General features: G+C 51.1%; 1 protein-coding gene across 2 annotated transcripts in view; it reads right to left on the reverse strand.

The window, feature by feature from the left end:
- The window catches only part of ATP2A3 (ATPase sarcoplasmic/endoplasmic reticulum Ca2+ transporting 3), a 62,019-nt gene that overhangs the window by 20,481 nt on the left and 13,757 nt on the right, over positions 1–27,781 (reverse strand). For both annotated transcript variants that reach the window (XM_074557194.1, XM_074557193.1), the window contains exons 2-12: positions 19,061–19,078; positions 18,551–18,633; positions 17,262–17,366; positions 16,442–16,580; positions 13,540–13,620; positions 12,740–12,825; positions 11,641–12,105; positions 4,785–4,873; positions 1,265–1,367; positions 921–1,052; positions 26–151 (exon numbers count right to left, since the gene is read on the reverse strand). In XM_074557194.1, coding sequence (XP_074413295.1) covers positions 26–151; positions 921–1,052; positions 1,265–1,367; positions 4,785–4,873; positions 11,641–12,105; positions 12,740–12,825; positions 13,540–13,620; positions 16,442–16,580; positions 17,262–17,366; positions 18,551–18,633; positions 19,061–19,078 — 1,427 coding nt within the window. The remainder of the gene's footprint in view (positions 1–25; positions 152–920; positions 1,053–1,264; positions 1,368–4,784; positions 4,874–11,640; positions 12,106–12,739; positions 12,826–13,539; positions 13,621–16,441; positions 16,581–17,261; positions 17,367–18,550; positions 18,634–19,060; positions 19,079–27,781) is intronic.

Here is a 27,781-nt window from a genome sequence, read left to right on the forward strand (position 1 = left end):
AAAACAAAAGTGGCTTCAGCCCTACCTTGACAAACATCTTGCTGCCAGCAGAGTTGTTGCCAGCCCCGCTGGGGGTGCAGTACACGGACATGGACTTGCGGTCCCGGGAGAACTCCAGCGTGCACTCCTTCCTCATCAGCTGCTTGATCACCTGCAGGAACAGCATGGGGCTGAGCAGGACAGGCCAGGGACACTGGTGCTATCTGACAACCCTGCTGAGCCCCTGGGGTGGGAGGGGAAAGGCAGCCACAGGAGCCAGGAAGGTTTCTGATAAACTTCCCTTATCAGAAAGGAGTCAGAATATTTATTACAACCTGAACAGATCTGTCCTGGGGAAAAATGCTGGAACTGAGAGCTCTCTGAGCAAGGGAAGACATTGTAAGATCTAGCAGAGGAAATACAGACCCAAAATAAAGTGTGTTTTCACCCAGGAGGACAGGGAGACACTGGAGTAGGGGAGTAGCCAGAACAAGACATTTTCATGTCAAAAATAGATGTTTCCAAGGAGCAAATGTCACTGGGGCAGGCCAGGCTCTGGGGAATAGGGTTTGGTTCCTGCTGGAGGGTGGCTGCTCACTGCAAACTGGGCACCCAAAGATAACTCCAAACTTCCTCATCTGCAGCCAGAGCTCAGGCCCTCATTTAGAGGGTCTCTCCTGCCTGAGCAGGGACTGCACTGAGTTGGAGCCTCAGGAATCACCTGCCCCAAAGCTCCATGCAGGCTGATCCTCAAAGCCCTGGCATCAGCTCCCCAGGGCCACTGTTCCAAAAACAGCTCATCATGAGAGCCCAGAAATCACATCCTTGTGCAAATCAGTCCCTTATACCATTGCAAGTGTTTGTTTCCCCAAAATTCAGCCATCCTCAATCCCTCCTCTCCCTCCCATCCCCCAGTGCTGATGGGGTTTCTCCCCACTCACTGAGTTGCAGGCGTTGGCTCTCTCCACCTTGGACAGCTTGCTGAGGTCTGTGTTGAAGACATTCATCTTCTCCACCAGGCATGTCAGGGCTGTTTCAGTGGCCTCCCCCACCTTCTCATAGACTTTTTTGGACTAGAGGGCAGAAAGAAAGAGCTTAACCTTTAGAGCACATCCTCCACACGCTGCTGCCGCTCCTGAGGACGCTGCCATCACCACACCAGAGCATCCTCCAGGGACGAGAGAAGCCAGGGAAGGGGATCCCAAGGGACAAACTCTGCTGGCTTTGCCCTGAAGCACAGCAGGAGCATTCCCCCTACCCCACCCAGGCCCTGGTGCCCCCAGACCTCATTGTAGTCCAGCGAGGAGTCATTGCAGAGGGCACAGATGGTGGCCAGCTCCACCAGCCCGTCGTACTGCCCGCACTGCACCGGCTGCTCGTCCTTCAGGCTGCGGGCAGAAAACAGCAATGGGGAAACCCAGAGAACACAGGGAATATTTCCCTGTCTGCTCTGGGGTGCCCTGACCCCCAGGGCAGCACTGACTTTGACCCTCATTCATGGAGAAAGTTTCCCAGACTTCAAGATAAACTAGAATCCACAGAAGTGTGAAATAGATTATAGAGAGTAATGTACTTATATCACTTAGGTGGGAAATTTAGGTTTTGGGATTTTTAGTATGTTGTGGATGGAAGCAAGATGGAGGGTACAGGGTGTTGTCCTGGGTTTCTTCTTCATGCTTCTTCCTTCTTCATGGCTCTGTGAGATCAGTTATTGGGTTAAAAGGGAAAATAATCTAGGTGTCAGCTCTTAATTGGACAATTTACTCTCAAAAGACCTTGGAACAAGAGATTGTTGGCCATTTTGTGCCTGGGTTTGCCTACTGCCAAACTCACAGTAGTGAAACTGTTCTACTGATAAGAAATAATAAACAGAGTCCCAACATGAACTTCTGTCTCAAGTGCCTTCAATCCAGACCCAGAGAAACCCACAACTGGTACCCCCACACAACCCCAACAGCCTCACACCAGCTCACACCTTCAATACCTAAACATCCAACCAACCCTAAACATCCCTCTTAGGGGGATATACAGCCTACACATCACTCTTGTAAAAGCGGAAAGAAAAGCCCAGTTAAAGCACCAGTGCTGGCAATAAATCCTTGGGTTCACATTTTGTACTTTATTAAATGGGGCAGCACTAAATTGCAAACAAAATATCACAGGAAGCAAATAAATTCTGCAAGTGGCCCAAAACAAGGGGAGCAGCAGAGGAGTTCAAAGGAGCAAGCAGGGGCTGCTCACAGGCTGATGATGAAAGTGATGGACCAGAAAAGGGGCAAAGAAATTCATGTTAACACCCATCCCTCAGGGGTTTCTATTTGCTTTGAATCCAGAGGAGCTGTGGAACCAACAGCAAGTCCCTGCTCCTTCCTGTGATGCTGTTTCACACTCCAGAGGGAACCCAGGGGAGCATTTAGGAGCAGCAGAGAGCTTGAACAGCTGCACTGCTGTGGCTGCTTCCAAGCAAGTGCTGAACTGTGATCTTTGCTTCCTCAATAGCAACTCTTTGCTATGGAAAGGAGCAGCCCTGAACACTCCAGCTGCTTCTCCTCTCCTGGTGGTAGGAATGGTAGCAGTGGTTTTGAAGGAAATCAAAAATTCCCCTGGTTCCAGCAGAGGTAACTGCAGGTTAGAGCTGTGTAAACCCAGCCGGTCATCTGCTGGCTGGAAAAATAATTTGTCAGGCATTTACTAGGATCAGCTTATTCCACTGTTGGTTCCCAATGGAAAGAACATTTTGGAGCCCTTGTTACAGCTCGGGAGCGGAAAACATGGAGCAGCCAAGAAAATCTGAAAAATCTGTTTGCTGAGGGAGACAAAGCCACACTGGGCTGTGAGTGGGAAGGGAGAGCCACTGCTCCTGCCCAGAGAGGCTGCCCAGCCCTGGGCTCACAGGGAGGGACAGCAGACACAGCAAGCATGGCTTGTGCAGCACGGGAACCCCTGGACATTGTGGGAAGGGATGGGAGTCACAGCCCCATGGTCAGCAGCCCCTGCATGGTCAGACCCATGTGCTGGGAAAAACATCAGCAAAGGGGCTATCACAGACATATTTTCATAAAAAATCCTTTCTTTAGGATTTTTCCTCCTGAGAAGCTGAGAGGCCTCAGGAACAAAATGTAAACAATGATTATCTGCTGCTGTGGAATGAAACAGGTAGATCTGTGATTAGCTCATGTTGGTTTGTTTGTAATTAATGGCCAATCACAGCTGGTTCGGAGAGTCTGGGACAGAAGCTTTGTTATCATTCTTTTCTGATTCTATTCTTAGCTTAGCTAGCCTTCTGATGAAACCTTTTCTTCTATTATTTTAGTATAGTTTTAATGTAATATATATCATAAAATAATAAATCAAGCCTTCTGAAACATGGAGTCAGATCTCCATCTCTTCCCTCATCCAAGAACCCCTGTGAACACGTTCACAGGGCTGATGGCTGGGTGCTGTGTGAGCAAACCCAGTGTCCTGCATGAAACATCCCCCTGCCAAGGCCAGGTTAAAGCAAACAAGCCTTTAATGTCACCAGCCCTGGGGGAAGGGGGGTTCTCTCTTCAGCAAGCCCACACATCCCTCTCCATACACAACACAGGCACAGGGCTAAAGCAAAACTCAGGAGCAACAAAAAATGCTGCAGACCAACAGAGTGGCCCTAAATGCAGCCCCCAGAGGCCAGGGGACACTGAGCTTCAGAGGTTGGCAGGCACAAGTTCAGCCCCCGGGTCCTCCTCAGTTTTAATTGAAATGCACTGACTGACACCAGCTTATGACTTGGCTCAGTTTTTAATGGAGATTCCTAGCCAAGGATCAAATTGGCTCCATAAATATTCATGAAATTATGTCTGTGGCTGAGATGAGTTACAGCTGCTCCATGGATGAGCAGAAGGCACCATGCTGACAAATGTGTCTGGGATCACTGAGCAAAGCAGAGGGGAGCAGAGAGTGCTCCCACCACCAGCTGAGCTCCTCATATGCCTTCTTGCTACACTGGGGGCCGCCACCTCCTTCCAAAGGAACAGGAATAAACAAATACAACAGCAGAGAACCCCATGAGTGTGATAACACTTCAGAGAAAAGCCCCCAGCTCCCACTCCCTGCCCATGCCTGCCCTGAGAGACACCCAGACATCAGCAGGATCCTGCCCTGGGCACACCAGCCATGGCAGCCACCCCTGCTGTGGGCACAGGGCTCAGGGAGCACTGTCCTGGTGGGCTTTGAGCCATTTGCAAATCCCCCTGAGCATTGCTGGCGGCACCTGGATAAGCTGCCCACCCTGCATACTGCAACAGCCACCAGCCAATATCCAAACTGTGCAGGCTCCAGAAATGTGGAGAGTCATCCTCTGTTGCAAAGTGAAATAGATTATAGAGAGTAGTGTAGGTGTATCACTTGGTGAGAAATTTAGGGGAAATTTCTATGTGATGAAATTTCTGCGTTCGTCACCATTCCCACATCTGTCATTTTCTCTGGTTTATTGTTTTACTGGGATTGCTAACCAAGGGAAAGCCAGGGGTGTGGAACCCCTCTGCTGAGCAGTGGGAAGGCAGAGCCAGGGTGAGCAGCACCCAAACCAAGTGGAGCAGGAGCTGTGGGGACAGGGAAACACCGTCCTGGTGCCCATGGACAGCAGATCCCAGCCCATCACCCAACACCTGCAAGCCCACTGAGGATCCCCATGGACAGGACTGCAAACCACCATGGAAACCCCCCGTTTCCCCCAGCCATGGCCATGAACCCAACCCTCCCATCTCCCCCAGCTCTGCTGCCAGCCCAGAGCCCCCTGTGTCCCTGGGGATGGGACCCTCACTCACATCTGTCCCTCGGGGGCGTAGGTGGAGCCGGTGATGCTGAACTCGTGCAGGCTGCACTGGCTGCCCTCCACCTTCTCCATGATGAACATCTGCCAGGGGAGAGGGGCAAACACAGCATCAGGCAGCACATTCTGGGTACAGCCCTCGTGCCCAGCCTGGAAACCCACCACAATGCACTGTCCCAGTTATCATAGCCCTCCCAGCACCAGGCTCAGGTGGCACAGACATGGTTTATGAAAAATCCTTTCCTTAGGCTCTTTTCTCCTGATAAGCTGAGAATCCTCAGTAACAAAATGTAAACAATGATTACCTGCTGCTGTGGAAAGCATCAGGTGGATCTGTGATTGGGCTCATGTGGTTGTTTCTAATTAATGACCAATCACAGTCCAGCTGTCCAGACTGTCTGGTCAGTCACAAGATTTTATTATCATTCTTTTTCTATTCTTAGCCAGCCTTCTGATGAAATCCTTTCTTCTATTCTAATATATCATTCCAATAGAATCATAATATATATATTATATATTCTATATTATATATATTCTATTCTTTTATAATATATAATTTCAATAGAATTCTTCTATTCTTTTATAATATATAATTTTCTTTTATATATAATAAAATAATAAATCAGCCTTTTGAAACATGGAGTCACATTCTCATCTCTTCCCTCACCCTGGGACCCCTGTGAACACCACCACACTCAGGCCCATCCCTGGTCAGCCACTATCCCTGGCTATCCCTAAATCCTTCTCTGCCTTTGTCATGTTCACCTCCTCCAGCTCTTTCTTTCCCTAAGAGATGAGAGACGCTGAGCCTGTTCCTAAGAAAGTTCCTGTGTTTTTCTTGGAGCACAGAAGGGTCAAGGTTTCCACTCCTGCCCTGGAAAGCCTCTGCAGGGCAGGATCCAAGCAGGGGTGGCTGCCCCTGCCACCCTTCCCAGCCAGCTCTCAGCCACCAGCCTTGTGCCTAGCTGGCATCACAGCTTAGCTCTGTAATAAAACCCCAGTGAGCCATAAAAGTCCCCCACACTCTATTTATAGTGATTTTTGCCTTTCAAAATCCTTCCAGTTTTTCTTTTGCTGCTATAATGAGACAAATCCCTCAAACTCTGAAATAAAATTACAATTCCCCTCTCCCCAAGGTCCCCCAGTTCCCCTTGTCCCTCCCAGCACAGCCCACCTTTGAGGGCAGCATCCCTGGGAACAAGAGCAGAGAGTTCAGAGATGCTCATTTCTGCTGCTTGTTATTTATGACCCACACTGAAGCCAAAAAGCAACACAATAAATAAAAAAAACAAGCAAATAAAGAAATAAAACTGGTTTGGCAAATGTATTTCCCTGGCTGCAGGGAGAAGCCAGGATTTAATCTGGATGCAGAGAAGTGCTGCTCTCCTCAGCTCCATGAATTTGCTGAGTGCCTCCAGAAAGCAGGTGCAGGGAAAACTGTTCCACTCCAACCTGCCTCAAAATAATTGTTTTTTTTTACTCTATTTATTTTCCTCTGGTTGTTTGTGTTGTTCCCCAGGAGAGGGAAGCAACAGATGCTGGAGAAATCAGCAGGCATCACTCAGCACCAGAGATGCAACAGCTCCAGCTACCACCCACTCCTCTGCCTTCCACGTTTCCTCTGGCAACAAACAGAGGTTCACCTGCTATTATTATTAATTATAACTTGCTATTATTATTAATTACTGTTAATAATACAAGGAAACCTCATCAGTGCAGCCACGCTGGCAGGTGTGAGGTGTCCCAGGTTTGAGCTTGGGGACAGGCCAAGCCATAGGGGATGTTCAGGGGAGCCCAGTCCCAGCATGGTCAGCACCAGGACACCCCAGGGGCTTTTCTCACCTCCCTGTTTTACAGGATAAGGTAAATTAAAGGAGCAGGTTCAAAGCATTCATCCCCTGTGTGAGAAATTCTGAGCCCAAAACAACCTCACCATGGCTTCCCAGCTATTTGCAGATATCCGCTACCCCAATCCTGGGCTAATGCTGATGCCTCAGGTTTAGATTTTATATTTTTCACATTCTGTGCTGCTTTAGTGTGTGGATCTGGGCTTCCTATGAGGGGATGGTGAGCTCTGTGCACAGAGCAGGGAGACAAAACAATTCCTTCTCTAGCTGGGGACCAAGGACAAATGATCCAGATCTCAGGCCCAAGAACATAAACAACATGAACTAAAGAGAGAAAAACAAGCAGGATGGGACTGCATGGGCTAAAGCTGGAATTGCACAATGAACTGCAAGGTGCAAATGGAGCAGAACTTATAAAAGAGAGACCCTGTGACTGGCTGTCCATTTTGGGACCATTTTGGTTCACCTTGGGTGCAGCCCTGGCTGGGCTCTTGCGCTGCCCAAGGTGGATCCATGGAGGAGATCCTTTTAATAAATCCCTGCTTTATTCTTTAGCTCTGTCCAGCCCCTGTTCTAGTCCAGCCTTCACAAGGCACAGTGCCCTCAGCTCCTTTCCCAGGGCCCATCAGCATCCCTGAAGGGTTCTGAAGGAAATAATGAAACAAAGTGCTGCACAAGAGGTGTCCCAGGTCCCCTGGAGGCACTGGGCTCCTCTGGCAGCTTAATAAAGAAATCAAATCCTATTTCCTTTGCTAACAACCCCTCAGAGATGACAGACCCAGAACCTGAGCTGAGGCACCCAGTCTGAGACACCACCACAAGGAACCTTCCAAGCCTAAGCACCCACCACCTTTTTTGAGACATCCAACACCATCAACCTTCCAGAGAGCCAAAATCTCCTGTCCTCCTCAGAAAATGAATCCTGAAACACCAACCAGACTCATTTATTAAAAAGCTGAAAGCACCCACCCCAGCCTGATGGGTTTGCCTGATATGAGCCTGTTTGTTTTCAAATGCCCATGGCTACAAAACAATTATTGCTTTCACAATAGTGTCTTTCTTATTAAAAAAGGGAAAAGGGAAATAAAAAACCCACAACATTCCAAGCTCTTTATTTTTCCATCCCTTAAAAAAAAAAAAGGTGCTAAGCAGAGGTTATATCAAATTTCCTGCTGCTCCCAGCTTGCGTGACTGGGCCAAGCATGGGGGCAGCCAGGGCACTGCAGAGGTGTTTGCAGGGTCACAGAATGGTTTGGGGTGAAAGGGACATTAAAGCTCATCTCATCCCACCCCCTGCCATGGGCAGGGACAGCTTCCACTATCCCAGGTTGTTCCAACCTGGCCTTGGGCATTTCCAGGGATCCAGGGGCAGCCACAACCTGTGCCAGGGCTCCTCACCCTCACAGGAAACAATTCCTGCCTCAAATCTAATCTAAATCTCTGCTCCTTCAGCTTAAAGCCATTCCCCTTGACTTGTCACTCCAGGCCCTTGTCCCCAGTCCCTCTCCAGCTCTCTTGGAGCCCCTTTAGGCACTAAACAGTGCTCCAGGGTCTCCCCTGAGCCTTCCCTTCTCCAGGCTGTGCAGCCCAGCTCCCTCAGCCTGTCGGTGTTCTGTCAGATTTCCAGGTTGAGAAGTGGGCAGGTTTGTGGGCAGTGGAAACAGTCCAGAGGAAATAGCTGCGTCTTAAGCACTTAAGAGCAGAACTAAAGTTTCCATCACAAAAAGAATGGAAATAATATCAGGAGCAATAGAAGGAGGTGGGAATGCTGCAGCTCAGCTGGGGGCTGCTGACAAGCCAGGCTCACAGAAGGGCTGCTCAGTCCCTTGTGCAGCACAGTGAACAGCAGCTGCAGCCAGGGGAACACAGACAGCAGCACCCTGGGCTTCCCCTGCCCTGAACCTTTCAAAGCCATGCCACTGATTTGGGGCCTTAATGCAGCAGAGAGGCTGGAAAGAAAATGTAATCACCCTCCTCCCAAAGGGCTCCAGCATCACTGTCCCTCTCCTGTCCCCTGGATCCTGCCCAGCCTGGTGCTGCAGCACACCTGGATGCTGCTGCTGGGGGGTGTTTCCAGGAAGAAAAGGGCATTTGTGGGTGCAGCATCCCTGGAGCAGCAGCTGTGGGCTTGTGGGGCAGACAGGTGTGAAGGATTTATCTGCACTGAGTTTTCTGCAGTGTCTTTAAAAGAACTACTCATGGAGAAAGGCAGGATTGCTGTCTGGAATTGTAAGAGCTGTAACCATCAGTCACTATTCCATCAACCAACCCATGGATCAGCATCAATGCACTGGAAGCAGCCCCAGCCAACCCACAGCCCCTGGGGACCCCAGGCAGGTCCCCCAGTAATTAGTGACAGGTTTGGACAGGCCACAGTGCTGAGCCAAGGCACAGAGCCCTGGGGACTGCACCAGGGATGGAAGTGTGCATGTCCAGGCTCTGCTTCAACCTTTGTGCAAAACAAACCCCTTTCTGCTCCTGCTCCCCACAACACCAGCAGCCATCTCAGACAGCCAAATATCACTGATCACCTCAAATATCACTAATCACCCCAAATATCACACTGATCACCCCAAATATCACTAATCACCTCCTCCCAGACATGGGGTACCAGCATCATTGCCCCCACCCCCAAGCCCACATCTCCTCTTTGAGTCCTGATTTTCAAATGCCACCTTCCTGGAAAATTAAGGTAGGCTGCATAAAAGGTTGCTGCAAGTTTTAGGAGAGTGATTTAAACATGTGAGAGCAGAGAGAGCTGTGATGCTTCTATTATTATTAATTAATGTCCCTTCTCCTCCTGCCAGGCTCCCACTGCTCCCAGCTCCATGGTTATTTACAGGCTGGGAGGAGGCTGCTCCTGGTTCCTCCCTGCCCTGGGGGATGTGGTGGTCTCAGAGACCCCCAGGTGACCATGGAGTGACACAAACCACGGGTTTGCTCTGCTTTACTAAATGGGTTTGTGGCTTTGTCACTGTAACCTTGGGTGGACTTGAGGTCAGAGCAAGAGCACGAAAGTCTCAACCATCCTGGGTGGACAGGACCACAAAGCCCCCAGCACAAAGCCCCTCATTTTGGGTGGCTCTGGGGGACACAGATTCACCCTGCTGAGCCCTGGGTGTGTCCTGGCTCAGACAGCACCCTGGCCATGAGACCCCAGCTCTGGGAGGGACCCAGAGACATGGCACAGCTCCTGAAACCAGCCCTGAAGCCTTTCCAGAGTCCCTGCAGAGCTCCCAGAGCTGATGCCAGCACTGAGACAGTGAGCAGGCCCCACTCAGCAGCTGCACTCACCCTGTTAATGGGCAACTTAATGAAATCACTCTCAATTAATACATTTCCCCAGGTTATTGATAGGGTTTTCTGGTTGTTCAGCCCATGGCTGGGCTGGCTGTTTGGCACAGGAGCGTGTCCTGGCCACACCAAGGGCTGCCCAGCACAAATATTTAATATTTACCCACCTGCCACTCAGAGGGCCAGGCAGGCAGCCCTGTCCTGCCCACGTCAGCACGGGAATCCCTGTTAATTAAACATTAACAGCCTGGCTCTGTGTCCTGGGCCAGCCCTTCTCCAGCACTGTGCCCTGGGAGCCAGGATCCAGCCAAGGGAATAAACAGATATTGCAACAGGATTATGGGGACATGGGCTGAAGGATACTTTGATTTTTTAATAGTTCTTTTTTTTCGGTTTTTTAAAGTTGCTGAGTTCATTCTGCAGATGACAATTGATGCAGGAATATCAGCCATTTCCATCCATCTGCAGTTTGTGCTGAGCTAACCAGTGGCCAAGGCCTGTGCTTGGTTTGCAGCACTGTCACAGCTTCCCCCCACACTGTCTGTGTGTCACAGAGGAGGGATGCTGGCCAGCTCCTTCTTTTTTCCCACAGCAACACATTTTCCAAGGTTCTCCTACAAAAACAACACGCCAAAGGCATGTAAAAAGCTTTCCTGACACTCATGGACTAATGGGAAAACTGAGAACTACTCAGAAGGTCCAGGCTTTCCTACCAAGTCGCCTCTCCACATGGCCAATTATGTGGGAGCAAAATTCTCTGGTGGATGAGGAGCCTTCAAACCCTTCACCAAACCACCCCAGGGCTCCCTCCTTCCATCAGAAATGCTTTTCATGGGTCCCGGCTTTGTAACTTTGCATGGTCCAGGATTTCTCACTGGTTGGGTTAAAAATAGGGGGAAAACAGCAAGAGAGCAGTGGATGCTGATGGGCATCAGCTCTGTCTCAGTGTCCCATCCCAGCAGGAAGAAACATTCCCTGGAAAGTGACCCCTGAAATGAGACAGCAACACAGCACCTCCACAATGGTGTGCTGCTAAAAGCGAGTTTCCTAATTATACCCAAGCCAAGAGAGTGGGCTCTGTGTCCTCACCAGAGCTGTGTGGTGGTAGCAGTGTGGGGGTGAGCAGGGAGGAGGGTTTATAGGGACCCCTGAGAGTTTATAGGAAGGCCTGAGGGTTTATAGGAAGCCCTGAGGTTCCCCAGAGCTCAGTAGGGATCAGGGCTCCTCTTGGCTTGGGTGTAATTAGGAAACACACTTTTAGCAACACACAAGGTTCTCATCTCTCCTCACGTTGAATTTGTCTGCAAATTCAACACCTCTCTGTTTCCCCATCTCTGGGCCAGAAAAGGGTTTAACCCCACACTCAGCCTCTCCTATGCCCCTCCTCGGGCCTGGCTCTGACCTTGCACACAGACATCTGGTTGGTGGTTAAGGTGCTGGTGAACACCTCTCAGTTTCCCCATCTGTGATCCAGAAAAAGGTTTAACCCCACTCTCCAGCCTCTCCCCTGCCCTGAGCTCTCACCCTGCACATGGACATTTGGTTGGTGGTGAATGTGCCGGTCAACATCTCGGTTTCCCCATTTCTGATCCAGAAAAGGGTTTAACCCCACACTCCAGACATCTGGTTGGTGGTGAGGGTGCCAGTCAACATCTCTGTTTCCCCATCTCTGGGCCAGAAAAGGGTTTAACCCCACACTCAGCCTCTCACCCTGCACACGGACATCTGGTTGGTGGTCAGCGTCCCCGTCTTGTCGGAGCAGATGACCGAGGTGCAGCCCAGGGTCTCCACGGAGGGCAGGCTCCTGACGATGGCATTCTTCCTGGCCATCCTGCGCGTCCCCAGCGCCAGGCAGGTGGTGATGACGGCGGGGAGGCCCTCGGGGATGGCGGCCACCGCCAGCGCCACCGAAATCTTGAAGTAGTAGATGGCGCCGCGGAACCAGGAGCCGCCGTGCACAGGGTCGCTGAAGTGGCTGATGTTGATGACCCACACGGCGATGCACACCAGGAAAATCACTTTGGAGAGCTGCTGGCTGAACTCATCCAGCTTCTGCTGCAAGGGTGTCTTCTCAGGCTCGGTCTCCACCATCTGGTTGCGGATCTTCCCGATCTCAGTGTACACCCCCGTGGCAATGACGATCCCCACGGCCTTGCCAGCTGCAATGTTGGTGCCCTGGAGGGGAGGAAAGCAGGAGAGTGGGTATGTGGGCATGAAAACTCTTGGTTTGAGCAGGGAAATGGGTTCCTCATTGTGGAAGGGAAATGGGTTGCTCATTGTGAAAGGGAAATGGGTTCCTCATTGTGAAAGGGAAACGGGTTGCTCATTGTGAAAGGGAAATGGGTTCCTCATTGTGAAAGGGAAACGGGTTGCTCTTTTTCCCCCTTGCTTAAGGGGAAAATGGGACATCTTGAGTTTTTTATATAAACCCATCCTAAGGAACAGGAGAGCCCTTTTTGAGAGCTGTAACCCCTCGAGGACTTGGCTTCTGCCTGAGAAGAACATGAGAAGGGAGGAAACCCAAATTTGCAATAGCTCCAGGCTCACCACAGACCTCTTCCCCATCCATAATGCATGGATGGAAAAAGTGCTCTGAGATTTCCCAAGGTATTTAAAGGCCTCATGTGCCACAGCCCAGATGGAATCCAAATGAAGCAGATTCTTATTTTTATGGATTTGGGGCTCTTTTTATGGATTCAGATCTTATGCATGCACTCCCTTTCTCTGCTCAGAGATCTCCCACATCCACCAGCAGCCTCTGCACTTTGGAAAACCACAGAAGAGGTGGAGTCAGGTGTAAGGGACTTACAGAGAACAGCATGTTCTTCTTGTCCTGGTTGACAGCCCGGGGATCAGGGATGGGGTCAGCATGTTTGATCACCGACACCGACTCCCCTGCCAAGATAAGAGGAGAGAGATGGACCACCCATGTTCCCTCTCCATCTTCATCTCATCCCTGTTCCAAGCCTGCATCACACAGTGCTCTAGAGCAGCACTTTGCCACCAAACCATCCAAACATCCACCACAGGGTTGGGGCTTTGGTATTTTGGGTTTTGGGCTTTGGGGTTTGGGGATTTTGGGGTTTTTGGGTTTGGGGATTTTGAGGTCTGGTGGTTTGGTATTTGGGGGTTTTGGGGGACTCTGGTTTTGGGGTTTGGGGGTTTTGGTATTTTGGGTTTGGGGTTTTGGGGTTTTTGGGATTTGGGGTTTTGAGCTTTGGGGTTTTGGTGGTCATGGTCAAGGTCGTCACAAGGTCCAGGTGGTCACTCTCAAGGTGGTCAAGGTTGCCCCAAGGTCAGGTGGTCACTCTCCAGGTGGTCACGGTCAAGGTGGCCCTAAGGTCCAGGTGGTCACTCTCAGGGATGTCCAACCCCACAAGTGACACAGGAAAACCCCAGGATTTGTGCTCTGCAGGAAGGACTCCCAAGCACCAGACACATCTCACCTGTGCCGTGACTTTGAGGACCTGGGAAGGTCCAACCATCATCTAAATCTTGCTCTCCCACCTTTCCCACCCCAACAAAGCCCTTATCCCAGCATCAGCTCTGAGGCTGGCCTCCAGGAAGGCAGCAGGAGGCAGCTGCCCCTGCCCCAAGGCCCACACTGACCTGTGAGGATGGACTGGTCGACCCGCAGGGTGGTGGAGCGGATCTCGATGATCCTGATGTCTGCTGGCACCTTGTCCCCAACTGCAAGGACAAGCACAGCAGCTCTGCCAGGTGGCACTGGCAGCACCCAACACCCCAGGAATGGGCACAGCAAACCCCCAGGTGAGCCCAGCCATGTGCAGGTGCACAGCAGCACCAGCCTGGAGCAATGAGGGGTGCAGCCCCTGGCAAAGGCTCCTGCACTGGGATCCCAAATTTCTGCATTTACAGCTTTGTTAAACTTCATTTTGTCTGTCTGTAATTTACAAACCAAACCCTGTGGTGCCTGCCTGCTGTGTTGCATCCATTCCCCACTGTGTCCCTGTTTCTCCTCTTCCCTGCAAACTCATTTGCCTCTTTCCTGCAAAAAAAACAGAACATCCCCACATTGAAGCAATCTGACCTTCCTAATACCAGTCTAACTCTGCTTCAGGTTTCTCTGGGCGGACTGGAAGCTGTTAACAATGGAATATCTTCTGTGTCCAAGACAAACAACCATCCCTGGCTCTCCTGGCATGGCACAGTGGGCACAATGAAAGCTGCCCTATCCACTGCCACCCAACAGCACCCTCCAAGGCACTAGTGCTTCCTTAAAAAAGCCATTTTAAGCTGTGTTTCCTGCTGGGTTTCTTCCCCCTGGCTCTTCCTCCTGCTCCCTTATCGCTGGACACAGCCACACTCTGAGCTTTGGAAATACTGAGGGGAGCCCTGGCTCCCAGCCCCTCCCATCCCTTACACAACACTGCTGGCCTGGCTGCTAACGATGCTCTAAAATCCCAAACTTTAATCCCAAGCTTCCTCCCGGGGCTTGTAAACCCCCCCAGAGCAGCAGGAGGGGCTGGCACTGCTCCACCACCCAGCCAGTTATTCCAGCTGCAGATCCCAACGCTCCAGCATGCAGCAGCAGCATCTGCCAGACCCCCCCCTGCTCCCTGTACATCTGTCTGGGGGGGCCAGCACACATCTCCCCTAAACACCATGCACAGAACTCAGACTCTGCATCTGTTCAGGGGGAGCAAAGAGCTCCCCTTCCCCTGGGAATGGCAGGAGGAGCTAAACCTATAGAGGAACACTCCTGCAACATCTGGGAACAGAGAGAGCCCTGGTGGCTCTTTGCCTTCTTTAGAGGACACAGCCGCAAGCTACCTCAGGGAAGGGATAGGTTGGATATTAGGAAAAAATTTTCACCAAAAGAATAGTAAAGTACTGGAATGCTCTTCCCAGGGAGGTGGTGGAATCACCATCTCTGGATGTGTTTAAAAAAATACTGGACATGGCACTCGGTGCTGTAGCCTGGTTGAAGTGTTAGGGCATGGGTTGGACTCTGATCTTAGAGGTGTCTCCCAACCTCATCATTCTGGGATTCTGTCATTCTGGGATTCTGTGATTGCTATCCCACAGAACAGACCTGCCCTGGCCATTATCCGGGTACTGACCATGTGCTGACCCCTCCAGCACCACAAATCTCCCCAGAGAAAGAGAGGAAAACAGGGGGACACAGCCTGGCTGTGGGCAGTGGAACTGCCTGAGCACCACAGGGGTCACAGCAACCTCTGGTGCTCCCAAAGGGATGCTCTGCCTGCGCTTTTTGGGAAAGGCAAAAGCTGCCTGCACCAGGACTCACCTCCATGGCCTTGTCACAAAAGGGCAAAACTCAGCTGGGTTTGAGCAGCCTGCCAAGTTCCAGCCACCCCCTCCTTGTCTCAGCCTGACAGGTTTCCTGCTCCCTGCTGCCAAGTTCATTGCATTTGCACATGCAAACAGCAGCCAGCCCCTCCTGCCTGGGCTGTCACACATCCAGGGCATCACCTGCATGTCCACGGCAGGTTCAAAGCTTTTCCTCCTTGTGTGCTTTCCTATCAGGCACCTGACAGCACCCTCACCACTTTCCATAACCTCCTAAACCCACAATTTGCTAATAATTTGCAAAACCCCTCCAGAGAGCCCAGCTCTTTCCATTCCAGTTGTAATGCTGATTGTGCCATTAAAAAGTAATATTGGGCTGCTGATGGGCAGGCAGTGTGCACTTGATTTCGGGAAGGATGGCAGAATTGTATTAATAATTCATTAATTTAATTAAAGGCCAGGTCAGCAGCTGGACTGCATTGTCAGAGCTGCTTTGGGAGTGCTGCCAGCTCACCCAGCTGAGGATCTGGCTGGCTTGATCCTCCCTCCACTATTTTTTTATTCATCTTCCAGCTGAAGCCCAACTTGAAGACATAAATAACAGCAAGCTGGCTGGGCAAGGGAGGGATTGCAGCATGTTTCCACCAGCAGGGCCACGAAGAGGAAAGGAGAGGATTAGTTTTGTGGCTCTGGGGGTTTTACGGCATCATTTTAGGAACAAACAGAACAGAATCATTGGAATGAATCCTCCTCAGCTCTGCTGGGGCAGGCAGCAGACCCCCAGGCAAGCTCTGCTGAATGCACAGCTCCAACAGAAGGGCTGGGGGGTACAACCTACCCAGAAGAAAAAGCACCCCCCCATTTAGTGATGAGCTCACCAAAAAGCTCAAACCCTCTGCCTGTCACCCTGCCTGGATGAGCAGCCCCAGCTCCCAAAGAAGCCTCCCCACCCAGGGGCCTGCAGCAGCACCCACACCCTGTCCAGGGATGTGTGTGGGAGAGCAGCTTCCAGAAACAGGGAATCTCAATGGAAAATTAAAAGTTCTCCTTGTTCTTCCAGAAAAAAGAGAAACCCTCCCGAGACACAAAACCTGCGTCAGAAAATGCGATTTTTTTCTCTTCTCTGCTGTTCTCTTCTGCCTGATGCTCAGGAAAGCATGAAGAGCCTCAGCTTTGGGGATGCCCTGGCCAGTGCCACCTCCCCATGCAGCCCCATGCCCGGGGTGGTGGCTCCCACCTGCCACCTCCACGATGTCCCCGGGGACGATGTCGCGGGCGCGGATGCGCTGCACGCCGCTGCGGTCGGCGCGGATCACCTTGCCCATCTCGGGCTCGTACTCCTTCAGCGCCTCGATGGCACTCTCGGCATTCCTCTCCTGCAAGCAGACAGGAGCAGAGCTGATGGTGCCAGCAGGCTCCTTCCCACCCACTGCAAAGGCAGGAAAACCCAAACCCAGCCCTGCTTTGGAATCCATTCACACCATGCATGGGACAAGCACCTTCAAAATGATTCCTGCTGATTCAAACCACCCCAGGTCCTGGACATTGCCTGGACCTTTGGGGTTGATCATCTCATTCTCATTGTGAGAAGCAGTGTGCCCCAACCAAATGCATTTTTCCCCATCCAGCAACCTCACCTCAGATCAAGCTGCAGGTAAATAAATGGCTTTATAATGAATAGGTGGAAAAGAGGAGCACCACTGGCTGAAGTGTTTGCTCATCCCCCAAGAGGGACACATTGAGGTGAGGGGCAGCAACCACTGTGGCTTTCTGTGGACAGAGCAAAGACCTTCCCTTGGAAAAAGGATTTGGCCCTGGCCAGGAGACAAGCAGTTTTTGCCTGGATAAGTGCAAGATAACCTCCAACCTGCAAGAATTGCCAAAGAAAGACTGAAAGAACCAGCCAAGAGGCAGCCATATGTGCAGGGCATGGGGAAGCATGGCCAACATGAAAATTGAACCTTTGGAAAATTAATTTCCAGGGGCATGAAGCAACCAGACCTTTAGATGAAGGCTCTGAGCCTCGTGGAGCAGACCTGGAGGGCAGCTGTGCTCACCTGCCACACCCCCACCACAGCGTTGGCAATCAGGATCATGATGATGACAATGGGCTCCACAAACGCTGTCGTGGTCTCCTCCCCTTCCTCAAACCAGGCCAGGATCTGGTGGCAGGAGAAGAGGAACACAATGTGGTTCAAACCAGAGCAGCAACATCTTAAGAGGGATGAGGGACTCAAGAGCCAAGCCACAGGTGGTTATTTGCTGGAGAGGGAACAACCTGGAGATGGCCAGACCCACATGGTTTGGTCAAAGAGTGGAATTGCCATGTCCCACTGCTGGAGCCTCCAGTGCTCTGCTGGGATAAGCTGAGGCACTGAACCAGTGGGGCTGGAGCAAGCAGTCATGCAATGCCTGAATGAGTGCCTGCACCAGGAAAGCCTCTCCCTGTGTTCAGTGCTCCTGTGGGGACACCATGGCCAAGAGCTGATGAATGGAGACACCAGGCAGCACTGCAGCCCCTCCTGGGCAGAAGCTCAGTGAAGCAGCACAAATAATCAGCGCAGTAAGAGCAGCCCTGCAGAGCAGGGACTGACCTTGTGGCTTCCACCACCCTGAGCCCCCTTCTCCATCCCAAAAGGCCTCATACCATGGTACAGATGAACACACAGATGTTTCCACTCCATTTAACTGCTCATCAATCTGCACTGTGTCAACACAGCAGCACCTCTCTGCTCTGTCACAGAGGCACTGGCACAAGGACCTGACCTCTGGCACAGGGCTTCACACCTGCTCTATCTGCACTCACTTCACTGCATGCTGGTTTGAGAATGTATTAAACCCCACAAGGGACCAGCCTTCCCCCTTATCTACCCATGGGTCACATCCTAAAGGAAGAGACAGGAGTCCCAGCTTTGCCATCCTGCTGCCAAACACACTGACTTACACTCAAAATACCCCAATTGTTCTCCATCATCACCTTGGTGGGAAACATCTCCTCATGCAGAGATGCTCCCAGGGTAGATTGTGGGCAAAACTGCACTGACAGTTCAGCCCTGGGGCACAGCAAACCAGGCTCAAATCATCAGCCTGGAACAGCCCTGTGCAAACAGAAGGTAGCCCAGGGAGCTCTTTGATATCACTTTTGGTGCTTTTTGATCAGCATCACTGAAAAATCCTCCAGTCCCATCTTCAAGCAATGCAGCGATGTTGCCACCATGCCCTACAAACCACTGCTCTGCTGCTGCATCTCCTTCATCCCACAGGCACCTGCCCTCCTTTCCTCTTTGGATGTCACCTGAGGCTGTGTGTGCCCCAGAAGGTGCCACCCCAAGCTCTGGGTACTCACAAAGGACAGAAAAGCTGCCATCAAAAGGATACGGACGAGAAGGTCTTCAAACTGCTCCAGGACCAGCTCCCAGAGGGACTTTCCTGGTGGGAAAACATGAAGCCAAGCACAATCAGTGCTCAAAAAAATCCCTAGAAGACAGGTAGACAACTGAGGCCCTGAGAGCCACAGAACCACATCTCTGCTTGCTTCAGGGCTGCCCCTTGGCCAGGGCATTGGTGAGGACATGCAGCACTGCAGTGGGGGCTTCTCTCTAAAATGAAATGCTTCCCTTTCCCCCACTGCCCTGCTTTCACTGGGTCTGGTTTTAAAAATCCTCTGTGTTTTTATCCACAGAAGTAGCCTCACCACCACAGGAAGCTCTATGTCAGCCCAGCTTTCTCTGGGCTCAAATTAAAACACCAAGATTAAAACTAAGATTAAAAGACCCCAAAGATTCCCTCTGCCTTGTCCCCAGCACACTCCACCCAGACCCAAGGCAGGCACTGCCACCTCCAGCCCAGGACTTACCTTCTTCTGCAGGGAGCTCTGTGGGTTTTCATCGACAGCCCAAGGAGCACAGGACAGCAACAAATGATAAAAATAAAAATATCATTAGTGATTTGGACCCAGACTAGCAATCCCTTCCCTTAAGCCTCACTCAGCATCCCAAAATGCAAATTTTTCTGCACAAATTCCCACACCAAGGCAGCTTGTCCTCAAACTTCTCAGTCCAACACGAAGTGAGCAGCCCTGGAAATTTCATTTCCCTGCTGCTGCAAGTGGCTCCAGCAGCATTTGTTCCTACACTCAGCCTGCCTAAAAAAATATTCCTCAGGAGCTGCCCTCTCCAAATCCAAGACACAGAAGTGCAACCATCCCATAAAATGCCCTGCCAGAAACCCAATACAGCCCCACTGGGGACTGTAACTTTCAGACCATATTTCCTATTAATCTGTTGTACTTTACAGCCTGCAACGCTCTAGGAAACAAATCCAAGGGCCATGCTCAGCCACTCCAAGCTGCCCTCCTGAAGCCACCCAGGGGGTGCAGAGCCTCCATCCACACTGCTGCCAGCCAAAGCCAAGCCCAGGCACCTGCAGAACCTCAGAGAAACCCAGGGGCTCCCAAGAACCCAGCACAGTTTGCCCAAAATTTCCACATCCCCAGGAGGTGACCGTGACCTTCACATGCAGCCACAGGTCCCACAACCACTGGACAATGTGATCCCTAAGATTTGAGATTTTCTATTTTCCATATATTTGTAATCCTGCAATTCTTTAGTGTTTAACTCCAAACTCCATATGGAGTGTTAGCTACAGCTTTCCCATTTTGGGCAGACAAAACAATTCCTCTCCAGGCCTGGGAACCAAGGATACCTCACTGCCTCAGGCTCTGAGAAACAAAAGTGAGTTGAGGGGAGCAAACTTGGGGTAAATAACTTCATTACCTGAAGCTGCAAGATTAACCCCCAATATGCAAATGAACCAAACCTATAAAAATATGAAAACCTGTGACCTGCTGTTCATTTTGAACCCCTGGAGGGGTTCACCTGCCCTGAATGTACCTGAAGGCTCTTCAATAAATACAAACAAACTGCTTTTTATTCTCTTAATTATGTCTTGCCTCTGTTTTTAGGTCCCAAAAGGCATCACTGCTCAAACCCTGGTTCCCTCCAAGGGAATCCTCCTGCTCCTGGGCAGCCAGGGGGGAGCTGGGCCTGCTGAGGCAAGGCTGGGCCCAGGACTGTGAGGCCCTCACCCAGAGAGGTCTCAGGAGTGACCAGGGAGGAGCCCAGGGAGGGCTCAGGAGTGACCCCCCTGATTTTGGGGCTCATGGGGGTTTGTCTTCACTTGCCCCCATCAGAATCCCAGAGTGGCTTGGGTTGGAAGGGGCCTGAAAGTTCATCTTGTTCCACCTCCTGCCAGGGCAGGGACACCTTCCACTATCCCAGGGTGCTCCAAGCCCCATCCAGCCTGGTCTTGGACACTTCCAGAGATGGGGCAGCCACAGCTTTTCATGGTAACCTGTGCCAGGCCCTCCTCATCCTCCCAGGGAAGAATTCCTTCCCAATGTCCCATCTATCCCTGCCCTCTGTCAGTAGGAAGCCATTCCCCTTGTCCTGTCACTCCATCCCTTTTCCAAAGCCCCTCTCCAGCTCTCTTAGGCACTGGAAGGGGCTCTGAGATGTCCCCAGAGCCTTCTCCTCTCCCCACATCTCTCAGGGTACATCTGCACCCCATGGAGCTGACAAGAAACCCATGGCAGCTCTGGGTTAACAGTTAGACTCAATGAACTCAGAGGTTAACTTAATTCTATGACAAAACAAGATGTTTCTCCAACTCCTTGTGTTTCTGGAGGGAATAAGGGACCAGATGAGCCCAAGAGGAGCCAGCCTGAGGCAGACACTGATGCCCCACCACCGTGGCTGTCTGCAAACACCCCCAGCCTGGAGCCCTGAGTGAAAGCAGGAAGTGAAACCTGCTCATCTGTTTTCCATCACCTATTTTCACTCAGAGGAATGAAAAAAAAAAACCAAACCCAAACCAAATCTACCTTCACTAAACCAACCAGTGAAAACAAGAAACCTGAATGTGCTCATGCTTCAAACTGTACCAGGGCCTCCTCAGCCCTCACAGACACACCCACCATGAGCTGCTTTAAACCCTCATTCCCCTGGGTCAGGCTGCTCTGAACCCTGCCACTGTGAGACACAGAGCAACACACAATGCCTATAATTATTTTTATACCTTTTATATTTTTATTATAATTTATTATATATATTTTATATATATGATATTTTATATAAATAAATATATTTATTTATATATGTTTATATATTTATTATATTTTTATACCTTTTTATTTTTATAATAAACTATAATTTTTATAGAAAAAAATTAATCTTGGAGCACCTTTAATGTTTCAACTCACTCTACAGAGTCAGAGCAAAGTGGCTCCTGCCCTCTCACAACTCCTCCCCACCCCCAGCTTCCTCTCCCCAGCCCAGAGAGCCTCCAAAATTAAAAGCAGAAGAGATGTGCTGCTGCTATTTCCATCCAGACTGCACTTTAAGGGGTGCAAGAGGGCTGGGGGCAGGCAGGTGCCCTGGGGGAGGCAGCTGGGGCTCCCACAGCTCCTGCCTCAGCCTGGGGTGAGTTTCCACCCTGAGCAGCCACCTGGAACAGCCCAGGGCTCTCAGCACTGTCCCACACTGAGTTTGCATCAAGAGTGGCAGCAGCACCTTCGCAGGGCTGGGGCTTTGCATGAGATCTTGGTGAAAGTTCACCAAAAGGGGTTTGTGTGAACTCAGGAAACGTGCACAGGGCAGGCAGCTGAAAGCCTGCACAGTGACACTGCCTCCTGACACCAAACCTCAAAGGCAGCAATGCTGCTGCAGGCACCTCCCAAACCCCCAGGTTTGAGTACAGGCAGCTCCTGCTCTCAGTGACTCCTTCCTCCACTCTTCAAGGGGCAGCTCAGCACCCAACACCCAGAGAAAAAGGGCTGAAAGTCACAATAAGCTCATATTTTTGGGTGAGAACTGATAAAAACACACTGGAAAACAGGAAAGTTTGGGGCTGAAGTTTCTCCCTGACACATCCAAAGCCTCACTAGAAATAAGAGGGTTTGCTACTCCCCAGACCCCAAGTTCTGTGTGAGTCAGCAGCAGTGCTGCCATGTCCCATCCTGCAGGGAAACCCACCACAGGCAGGGAACCAGGAAAATCCCAAATCTGTCATTCCCTTGGGACAACATGGTGAGTGGAACCAAGCTGGAATGGAAACTCCTGGCTGGCACCTGAATAGCCCCTTTCTTTGAAATCCAGCCCTGGGCAGGAGCTCCCAGCCAGAACACAAATGCAGTGACACCACCAGGGGTGGAAAGGGGCAATGGTGGCTCAGAGAACCCCAAAATGGGTCACCCATATGCACCATAAATACCCAGCCTCCCCATCACAGGACCTGCAGCTTGTGGACACCTCTGTGGTTCCTCTGCTCCTGCTCTCCTGCATGGCAGCTTTGGAGAGCAGAGCCAAGAAAGAGAAGATATCCCAAGAGCTGCTTTTCCTGTGTGTCAGCAACACCAGTGACAGCCACTCATTCAGGGCTGCTTCAAAAGACATCAGAAAGAGCAAATAAACAAGATACAACCTCCCTCCCATGGCAAACACCACTGGTTTGCTGTTTCTGTCATTCCCCAGCCTTCACCCCTGCTCCAGCTGTGCCCTGCGCTTTGCAAAAACCCAGAGCCCTCCTGGCTGGGGGATCCACTGCCCCAAAAATAAGCAAATTCAGTCAAATTAAGCAAATTCAGATGTCACAGCAAAAGAGCATTGTCCCCTCTGGGTTAAGGCACCTTCCCCACTTGAGAGGGCTTTGCCGTGCAGGGACACATCCACAGCTCCAGGGATGCTGAGCATTTGCAACTTGCTCTAAGCTTGTCACATCATGACACCTCTCCTCACTGTGCCACCACATCTGTGGTGATGTTTGGTCCATACCAGGGTGCAAAATCTCCACACAAGATGCTCCAAGGAGCCTGGGCACCCCGGGCAGCCGTGGGGCTGGCGTCGGGCTGCTCCAGCAGAGGATGAATCTCCAGCTCTGCCAACTCAAACAGGGCTGGCAGCCCAGAGCTGGCGCCTGCAGCATGGCAGGGCACGGCAGTCAGGTGATGAAAAGGTAAATAAACAGTGGTGCCACCCAGGAGCACAGCACAGCTCTGCCAGGCTCTGGGACAACCCCGTGTGACGACAGTGCTCACAGGGATCCCAGCATGAGGGAAGAGATGAGGATCTGACTCCATGTTTCAGAAGACTGAGTTATTGTTTTATGATATATATTACATTAAAACTATACTAAAAGAATAGAAGAAAGGATTTCATCAGAAGGCTAGCTAAGAATAGAAAAAGAAAGAATGATAACAAAGGTTTGTGGCTCGGACAGAGAGTCCAAGCCAGCTGACTGTGATTGGCCATTAATTACAAACAACCAATATGAGCTAATCACAGATGCACCTGTTGCATTCCACAGCAGTAGATAACCATTGTTTACATTTTGTTCCTGAGGCCTCTCAGGAGGAAAAATCCTAAAGAATTATTTTCCATGAAAGATGTCTGTGACAGCCCTGCTCTCCCGGCCAGCGCAAACACACACCCGGACAGGCTGGCACTGGGGGAGCTTCAGGGAAATGTTTGAGTTTTTCCTGCTGTAACAGGAGCAAAATTCCCTGGAGCACATCCCTGCACAGCTGGTGTTTCTCCATCCTGCCCTGATCCCATTCTGCTTTGGGGAAAGGGAGGAACAAGGTGACATCTCAGAGGCCAGCATGTGACAAAGCAACCCCTGGTGCACATTCCAGGGTGCAATCCACAACAGCAAACACCCTGAAATTCCATTTCCCTCACCATTTCAGGAGCTTCCCTTGGATAAAATCAGATTTCTCTCATGGGAAACCCTTCTGCCCCCAAATGGTGTGGGAAGAGCATGATCCCCTCTGGGAGAATAATGATGAGCATCATGACCAGGCCTAGCTTTCTGCTCTAAATAACTTTATTCAAGCTATATTTCTATGTTGTTATCACTTTTTTTTTTTTTCACACTGCCTTTAGTATCTTTTCCCTTATGCAAGGAAGGGGAAATGAATGTGCAAAATAAGGGATGCATCCAATTCCTTTGGACTTTGCTGACAGGCAGTAAAGCAGCAGTGAAAAGGGCAAGAAAACCCTGAAACAACCCCAGCTGGGAGAGCAGCTCCTGTCCTGTGACACAAAGCAGGAGCCCAGGCAGGGCTGCTCTGGGATCCTTCCACCATCCCACACGACAGCAGGCAGGATAAACTGTTATTTTAACTGGCTGCCTTTCCCAGGGCCGGCTGCAGGGGAAGGATCCCATCCTGCAGGGATGTCTGCTCTGCCTCACCCTGCTGACAGCCAGCACTGCACACCTCCACTCCCCAAAACTGCTGGGGACAGGCTTGGCTGGGGGGTTTAACTCACACTGAGCCCATAAATCCCAGCTGAGGATGGAGAGTGGGGCTGCTCCTCATCCTCACTGTGAGAAGTGTGAAAAGCAGCGTTTGGCAGCTGTGTGCCTGGGGATTTCAGCATTACCTGCAAGCAAACACTCAAAGCCTGATGGTGCTGATGCTCCCAGAGGACAAAACTCAGTGATCCAAGTGCCTGGCTGTGCATGACTTAACTCACCCACACCATGTCCTGTTGGGAAGGATGAAAGTTTGACAAGAAAGTCTCACAGATGCTTAGCAGAAAGATTTTTAAATTTAGAGTCTGAAGAAGGAATAGAGATGGACGCAAGTTTTGATATAGAAGAAAAGAATTGCCGAGCCAATTTTACTGGATAACCAAGAAGACAAAAGGACGTGTTAGTTAGAAGGGGTTTTTATGGCTTAGAGCAAAGGATAAACCCACCTCAAACAAGAAGATGTTTTTACCAAGCAGAAAGAGAGCACAGGCAAACAAGGCAGCAAATGTGGCAAGCAGAAAAAAGGTCTCAGAATTTTCCACTGCAAGAAAACTGAAAAACAACTTCTAGCTTAAACTGTAATGTACTGACTTTTAGTGATTGGAGAACAGTAACATGAATATGGTAATTACAGTAGCTATGATAGGCTAGAGATAAAAGTTAAGGTACAGATTGGTTCTACTGTATTAAAATGCTCAGCAAAGAAATGTCTATAATGCATTGTAACCAAAAGAAAAGCCTATAATGCATTTTAACCTAAACTCAGGGTCTCCAGGCCTGCCTGCAGCTGGAGCTGACAGCTGTGGGCACAGCTCTCCAACCAACCTGGACTGCTGTAACACCTTGGATCCAATAAACTGCATTTTGGAGACTGCCTGGAGTCCCACATCCCTCATTCAGGCTGTTACAGCTTCCCTTTCTGCACAGCTCCTGAGCACCCCAGCATCCCTGGAGCCAACCTGCACCCTGTGCCAGGGCAGGGGTGGCTCTGCTCGGGCACAGTGGCACCCTCAGGGTGCAGCTAAAGGGGCCCTGCCTGCTTCAGCCCCTGCCCCACATCCCACATCTGAAGGAGCTAGGGCTGTTTAGCCTGGAGAAGAGGGCGCTTAGAGGTAACCTTATTGCTCTCTACACCTTCCTGCAGGGAGGCTGCAGACAAGTGGGGTCGGTCTCTGGCAGAACCAGAGGACACAGCCTCAAGCTACGTCAGGGAAGGGACAGGTTGGATATTAGGAAGAAATTTTTCACCAAAAGAATACTAAAGTACTGGAATGCTCCTTCCAGGGAGGTGGTGGAATCACCATCTCTGGAAGTGTTTAAATAAAGACTTGGACACTGCACTTGGTGCTATAGTCTGGTGGAGATATTAGGGCATAGACTGGACCTCTTAGAGGCGTCCTCCAGCCTCATTATTCTGTGATTCTCTGATCCCCACAAGCTACTGCACCATGTGGGGGCACACACCCCCCAAAGCTCGCCTAGCCTTTCCCCAGAAAAGCCCCAAAGGCTAAACCCATCAGGGAGCAGCCCCCTGAGACCCAGCAGGGTGAGGGGCTGTCCCAGGGCACCCCCTTGGCAAGGGGGGCACTGACCCTGAGCACCCCTGAGCATGGAAACCCCAGCCCTGGGTGGGCACAGCTGCAGGGAGAGCCCCCAGGCCTGCAGCCAGCAGCATTTCCAGCTGTGCTGAGCCTCTGCCATCCAGGGAGCACAGGAAATAAATTTAAAAAAAAACCCAAATCCTCAGGGGTGCAGACACAGCACTGGGGGCACAGAATCACAGACTGGTTTGGGTTGGAAGGAACCTTAAAGATCATCCTGTTCCAATGCCCTACTTTGGGCAGGGACACCTTCCACTATCCCAGTTTGCTCCAAGCCCTGCCCAAGCTGGCTTGAACACTTCAGGGATGGGGCATCCATCCCCATCCTTGGGGGATACCACAGCCAAGCCAAGCCCTGCTTGGTACCACAACCAGGGACAATCCCAGAGGATCCAGCCCTTCCCCTGCCCTCCACCACCCCAAGGAGCTGCTCCCAAAGCCAGGGTTGGTTTCCTGCTGTGGTGGCTCTGGGCGTGCCCTGGGTGGGAAGGCCTCCAGCCCCAGCCCTTATTTGCCTATCGCCTCACAGCTGCTTTTTCCTGTGTGCCAGGTGAGGTTTGCTCACACCAGCGACAGCCACTCATTCAGGGCTGCTTCAAAAGGCATTAGAAAGATCAAATAAACAAGATACAACCCCCCTCCCATGGCAAACACCACTGGTTTGCTGTTCCTGTCATTCCCCAGCATTCAGCCCTGCTCCTGCACTTTGCAAAAGCCCAGAACCTTCTGGCTGGGGCACCCACTGCCCGAAAAATAACCAAATTCAGGCCAGCAGGAGAAGGCAGCTGCTGAAGGAGCACATGAGGAAGGATAGCAGAGGTTTAAGGGCCAGAAACATCCTTGCTGTTTTCCAGGCAATGCTTTAGGGTAAAATGATCCAACCACTTTCCTCGCTGGCACCTGGACTCTGTCAATGGCTGGCAAAAAATTCAGCCCCAAAAATTTCTGGTTTGGGTCACAAGGCTTGCTGGGGCAGACAGAGCTCCAGACCAGCTGCTCATGCCACCCTCAAACTCACAGGTTCTGAACACAGCCCAGCACCATTGATCCTCCCAGGAGAGTGAAGGGGTCCCAATGGAGAAATGGGGGCACTGCTCAGTCAGAGGGGAAAGCTGAAAGCTCATCTGTTCCTTTTTTGGCCAGCTGAGGTGCTCTCAGCAGGTCAGGGACCAGGAAATGCAGTTATCCTGATATGCCCCCCAAGATTAGCAAAACACCAGCAAACACAGCCCTGTGCTGTCTCCTCCTCCCCAGAAATTCAGAAGTGACATCCCTGTGCTGAAGGAGAAGCCACCCCCATGCCCCACTGTCCAGGGAAACAGGAATGGAGGAGGGACTGTGGCATCTGACCAATGGTCCAAGAAGCGTGAAATAAATAAGGAAAGCCTCACCCATCCCACTTTAAACTTCCCTTCCTTTATTCTTGGAAATGGCTCATCCCCAAAACGCTGGGCAGCACAAGCTTCCCCTCACTGCAGCTCAGGGGGGTCCATAAACCCTGCCCAGCCCTGAGCATCCTCCTCCCACGCCACAGTGAAAAACAAATTGGTTCCTTGCCAATATCCCACCTCCCTTAATGCCAGGAAAACAAGGACAGAAGGTTTTGCCCATTTTGCTCTGAAAAAATGAAGCTGCCACTTGGGTTTGCCCCTCCAGTGCCCGCG

The sequence above is a fragment of the Zonotrichia albicollis genome, chromosome 22 (genome assembly GCF_047830755.1).
Source record: "Zonotrichia albicollis isolate bZonAlb1 chromosome 22, bZonAlb1.hap1, whole genome shotgun sequence".
NCBI classification, from domain to species: Eukaryota; Metazoa; Chordata; class Aves; order Passeriformes; family Passerellidae; genus Zonotrichia; species Zonotrichia albicollis.